At 45.7% G+C, this 6,000-nt stretch overlaps 1 protein-coding gene across 2 annotated transcripts in view; it reads left to right on the forward strand.

The window, feature by feature from the left end:
* jade3 (jade family PHD finger 3) overlaps positions 1 to 6,000 on the forward strand; it is an 82,994-nt gene that overhangs the window by 58,981 nt on the left and 18,013 nt on the right. For both annotated transcript variants that reach the window (XM_070892490.1, XM_070892491.1), the window contains exon 8: positions 591 to 758. In XM_070892490.1, the coding sequence (XP_070748591.1) occupies positions 591 to 758 (168 nt within the window). The remainder of the gene's footprint in view (positions 1 to 590; positions 759 to 6,000) is intronic.

A 6,000-nucleotide genomic window follows, 5' to 3' on the forward strand; every position in this document is an offset into this window, starting at 1 on the left:
AGAAAGGTTTAAAGAGGGAATTCCAAAGTTTAGGGCCACAGCAGCTGAAAGCACAGCCGCCAATTTGGAGCGATTTTAAAATGGGGGATGCGCAAGAGGACAGAATTGGAGGAGTGCACAGATCTGAGGGGTGTAGGGCTGGAGGAAGTTAGAGAGATGGGGAGGGGGCAAGGTCATGGAGAGATTTGAAAATAATGAGACTTTTAAAACCAGGCGTTACTTAACCAGCAGCCAGTGACGGTCATAATTATTTGATGATAATGCACTTGGGGTTTTACTTATTTAGTGCATTTGCTCAGCTTGGTCTCATGAGAGGAAGCAATGTATGGGATGTCTTGCTAAATTCAACTGCACCTTCTGGTGTATTGACCAGTGGGTGATCTTGTACCCTTCTGTTTTTATTAAGGGGTGAGGAATGATTCTGGTGTGGATATATGTTGTTTAATAAATACAATTGATTTTTATAACTTTTTATCACGACTACTGTAGGATCCGACTTGTGAAAGTCTTAAATATGCACATTACTACCTACTTGTCTTTTTTTTTTGTGTTTACCAATATATTTTCTGCTCATTTTCTTTTACATTCAGGCATGCTATGGAATCCTGAAAGTGCCTGAAGGTAGCTGGTTGTGTCGCACTTGTGTGCTTGGAATTTATCCACAGTGTCTTCTGTGTCCAAAGCAAGGCGGCGCAATGAAAGCCACCCGTGCTGGGACCAAGTGGGCCCATGTCAGCTGTGCCTTGTGGATACCCGAGGTAAAAAATCAATTTACTGATTTGTTTTAGCAGAAGTCTCTGTCTATATTCTTATCGTTGTCACTTTGTTTCCCCCCCCAGTGTACTTGCACGTCTGAATTCAGCTAAAAGCTCTACATGCATTATTTAAAATCCTTCTACATTCAAATATTGTCTTGATGTGAAAATAAAACCCCTTTTTTAAAAAAAAATGATTTAAAAAAAAAAAAAAAATTCAACTGCTTTGGGACCAGATTGAACCACTCTTGTCCTAAGGCAAGCAATGACATTCTTGGTATTATTGTAAGAACTATACCTCTAGTTAGGAACTTGTTAATCAAAAATATTACGAGTGACTCTTTCAATTGACCGTCCAGTGGGTAAAATCAAGCATTTCCCACTGAGGGAACTCAACTGTGTTCTAGTGCAGAATAGATTATCACGCTTCGGTGGTCAAAGAGTTTAAAAAAAATATAAAAATAATAGGAACATAAGAATTAGGAACCGGAATAGGCCATATGGCCCCTCGAGCCTGCTCCATCATTCAGTAAGATCATGGCTGATCTTCGACCTCAACTCCACCTTCCTGTCATATCCCCGTAATCTCTTGAAGAACATAAGGGTTAGGAACCGGAGTAGGCCATACAACCTCTCGAGCCTGCTCTGCCATTTACTATGATCATGGCTGGTCCAATCATGCACTCAGGTCCACTTCCCTGCTCCCTCTCCATAACCCCTTATTTCCTTATTGTTTTAAGAAACTGTCTATTTCTGCCTTAAATTTATTCAATGTCCCAAATTCCATGCTCTCTGAGGCAGTGAATTCCACATATCCACAACCCTCAGAAGTAATTTCTCCTCATCTCCGTTTTAAATGGGCAGTACTTATTCTAAGACTATGCCCTCTCGTTCTAGTCTCTCCCATCAGTGGAAACATCCTCTCTGCATCCACCTTGTCAAGCCCACTCATAATCTTATACATTTTGATAAGATCACCTCTCATTCTTCTGAATTTCAATGAGTAGAGGCCTAACCTACGCAACCTTTCCTCATAAGTCAACCCCCTCATCGCCGGAATCAACCTTGTGAACCTTCTCTGAATTGCCTCCAAAGCAAGTATATCCTTTTTGGAAATATGGAAACCAAAACTGCACACAGTATTCCAGGTGTGGCCTCACCAATATCCTATACAACTGCAGCAAGACTTCCCTGCTTTTATACTCCATCCCCTTTGCAATAAAGGCCAAGATTCCATTGACCTTCCTGATCACTTGCTGTAACTGTATACTGACCTTTTGTGTTTCATGCACAAGTATCCCCAGGTCCTGCTGTACTGCAGCACTTTGCAATCATTCTCCATTTAAATAATAACTTGCCCTTTGATTTTTTTTCTGCCAAAGTGCATGACCTCACACTTTCCAACATTATATTCCATCTGCTAAATTTTTGCCCACTCATTTAGCCTGTCTGTCCTTTTGCAGATTTTTTTGTGTTCTCCTCACACATTGCTTTTCCTCCCACCTTTTGTATCGTCGGCAAACTTGGCTCCGTTACACTCGGTCCCTACCTCCAAGTCGTTAATATAGATTTTAAATAGTTGGGGTCCCAGCACTGATCCCTGCGATTACTGATTGCCAACCTGAGAATGAACCATTTATCCCTACTCTCTGTTTTCTGTTAGTTAGCCAATCCTCTATCCATGCTAATATTACCCCCAACCCCGTGAACTTTTATCTTGTGCAGTAACCTTTTATGTGGCACCTTGTCAAATGCCTTCTGGAAGTCCAAATACACCACATCCACTGGTTCCCCTTTATCCACCCTGTTCGTTACATCCTCAAAGAACTCCAGCAAATTTATCAAATGTGACTTCTCCTTTATAAATCTATGCTGACTCTGCCTGACCGAATTTTGCTTTTCCAAATGTCCTGCTACTTCTTTAATAATGAACGCCAACATCTTCTCAACCACAGATGTTAGGCTAACTGGTCTATCGTTTCCTGCTTTTTGTCTGCCTTTTTTTTTTAAATAGAAGTGTAACATTTGCAGTTTTCCAATCTGCTGGGACCTCCCCAGAATCCAGAGAATTTTGGTAAATTACAACCAATGCATCCACTATCCCTGCCGCTACTTCTCTTAAGACCTGAGTATGCAAGCCATCAGGTCCAGGAGATTTATCTGCCTTTTGTCCCATTATCTTACTGAGTACCACCTCCTTAGTGATTGTGATTGTGTTAAGTTCCCCTCCCCCTATAGCCCCTTGACCATCCACTTTTGGAATATTAGTGTCCTCTACCAGAAAGACTGATACAAAATATTTGTCTCAGCCTTGAATATACTCAACGACTAAGCATCCACAGATTCACAGCCCTCTCAGTGAAGAAAGATCTGCTCATCTCAGTCCTAAATGGCTGGCCCCCTTATTCTGAGACTATGATCCCTAATTCTAGAATGATTAAATTATTAATAAAGTAATAACTTGTTTGCGGTAGAATTTTCTCTTACTCCCTCTAATTGGAGTTTATCCAGTCTCCAAAACCAGGTAGTAAAATATGCTTGCATTCTCATCTTTTATTCTGCGTTGGTCTCCCACAACTCCACAAGGGGGAACCAGTGGATGTGGTATATTTGGATTTCCAGAAGGCATTTGATAAGGTGCCACATAAGAGATTACTGCACAAGATAAAAGCTCACGGGGTTGGGGGTAATATATTTGCATGGATAGAGGATTGGCTAACTAACAGAAAACAGAGAATCGGGATAAATGGGTCATTTTCCGGTTGGCAAACAGTGACCAGTGGCGTGCTGCAGGGATTCGTGCTGGGTCCTCAACTATTTACAATCTATATTAATGACTTGGATGAAGGGACCGGTGTAACGTAGCCAAGTTTGCTGATAAAAAGATGGGTGGGTAAGCAAATTGTGAGGAGGGGACACAAAATCTGCAAAGGGATATAGACAGACTAAGTGAGCGTGTAAAAAAATTTGGCAAATGAAGTATAATGTCGGAAAATGTGAAGTTATCCATTTTGGCAGAAATAATAGAAAAGCAAATTATAATTTAAATGGAGTAAAGGTGCTCAGTGCAGAGGGTCCTGCAGGTCCTTTTACATGAAACACAAAAAGTTAGTATGCAGGTGCAGCAAGTAATCAGGAAGGAAATAGAATGTTGACTTTATTGCAAAGGGGGATAGAGTATAAAAGCAGAGAAGTCCTGCTACAACTGTACAGGGTATTGGCGATGCCACATCTGGAGTATTGCGTACAATTTTGGTCTCCATATTTAAGGAAGGATATATTTGTATTGGAGGCTGTTCAGAGAAGGTTCACAAGGTTAATTCCGGAGATGAGGGGGTTGATTTATGAAGATAGGTTGAGTAGTTTGGACCTATACTCATTGGAGTTCAGAAGAATGAGAGGTGATCTTATCAAAACATACAAGATAATGAGGGGGCTCGACAAAGTGGATGCAGAGAGGATATTGCCACTCAGGGGAAACTAAAATTAGGGGACAGAGTCTCGGAATAAGGGGTTGCCCATTTAAAACTGAGATGAGGAGGAATTTCTTCTGAGTTGTAAATCTGTGGAATTCTCTGCCCCAGAGAGCTGTGGAGACTGGGTCATTGAATATATTTAAGGCAGAGATAGACAGATTGTTAAGTTATGAGGCAATAAAGGATTATGGGGAGCGGGCAGGTAAGTGGAGCTGAGTCCATGATCAGATCAGCCATGATCTTATTGAGTGGCGGAGCAGGTTCGAGGGGCCAAATGGCCTACTCCTGCTCCTATTTCTTATGTTCACACTTCTCAGTGGCATCATTTATTCTGATGCCTCGAAGCCACTGTTACTGCTTCATCTTGGTTGCCTTGTCAGGAGGACTGATTACACGTTAGAAAAAGAACCATGCACAGCAGACACCTCAAGTCGCTGGAGAAATATCACCAACGATGTCTCCGCAAGATCCTACAAATCCCCTGGGAAGACAGGCGCACCAACATTAGCATGCTCGACCAGGCCAACATCCCCAGCATTGAAGCACTGACCATACTCCATCAGCTCCGCTGGGCAGGCCACATAGTTCACATGCTAGACACGAAGACTCCCTAAGCAAGTGCTCTACTCGGAGCTCCTTCACAGCTTGACTTATCCATCACGGCAAACGAACCAAAGATGGGCAGCGGAAACGTTACAAGGACACCCTCAAAGCCTCCCTGATAAAGTGCGACATCCCCACTGACACCTGGGAGTCCCTGGCCCAAGACTGCCTTAAGTGGAGGAAGTGCATCCAAAAGGGCACTGAGCACCTCGAGTCTCATCGTCGAGAGCATGCAGACATCAAGCACAGGCAGCGGAAACAGCGTGCGGCAAACCAGTCCCACCCACTCTTCCCTCAGCAACTATCTATCCCACCTGTGACAGGGACTGTGGCTCTCGTATTGGACTGTTCAGCCACCAAAGAACTCACTTCAAGAGTGGAAGCAAGTCTTCCTACGGCGCAGCCCGGACCTGGGACGCCCGTTTTTTGCACTACAAAGTGCGCCGAAAAAAAACTCACCTATTCTCCGGCTCCCTGCAGGTCCTCGGGCGCGCATGTGCAGTAGCTCCAGGCACCCAAAACTGTGGGAAGGGCCCGAAGCACGCAGCCCCTAGCCCTGGCCGAATGGCCTCACTGGGGCTGTGTGGATAAGGCTCACTTCCCACGCCCAGCTTCCTCCCCACCGGACCCGACTTGACTTCCCCACCCCGATGCCACCTACCTGTAAATCCAGCATGAAGTCTTGGTCTCGGCCGTTCAGCCTCCTTCTCCTCTCCTGCCTCTTCCCCCCCTCTCCTCTCCTTCCTCCTCCCCCCTCTCTCCTCTCCTTCCTCCTCCCCCCCCCCCCCCTCTCCTCTCCTTCCTCCTCCTCCCCCCCCTCTCCTCTCCTTCCTCCTCCCCCCCCCCTCTCCTCTCCTTCATCCTCCCCCCCCTCTCCTCTCCTTCATCCTCCCCCCCTCTCCTCTCCTTCCTCCTCCCCCCCTCTCCTCTCCTTCCTCCTCCCCCCCTCTCCTCTCCTTCCTCCTCCCCCCCCTCTCCTCTCCTTCCTCCCTCCCCCCCTCTCCTCTCCTTCCTCCTCCCCCCCTCTCCTCTCCTTCCTCCTCCCCCCCTCTCCTCTCCTTCCTCCTCCCCCCCTCTCCTCTCCTTCCTCCTCCCCCCCTCTCCTCTCCTTCCTCCTCCCCCCCTCTCCTCTCCTTCCTCCTCCCCCCCTCTCCTCTCCTTCCTCC

This window comes from Pristiophorus japonicus, chromosome 10 (genome assembly GCF_044704955.1).
Source record: "Pristiophorus japonicus isolate sPriJap1 chromosome 10, sPriJap1.hap1, whole genome shotgun sequence".
NCBI classification, from domain to species: domain Eukaryota; kingdom Metazoa; phylum Chordata; class Chondrichthyes; family Pristiophoridae; genus Pristiophorus; species Pristiophorus japonicus.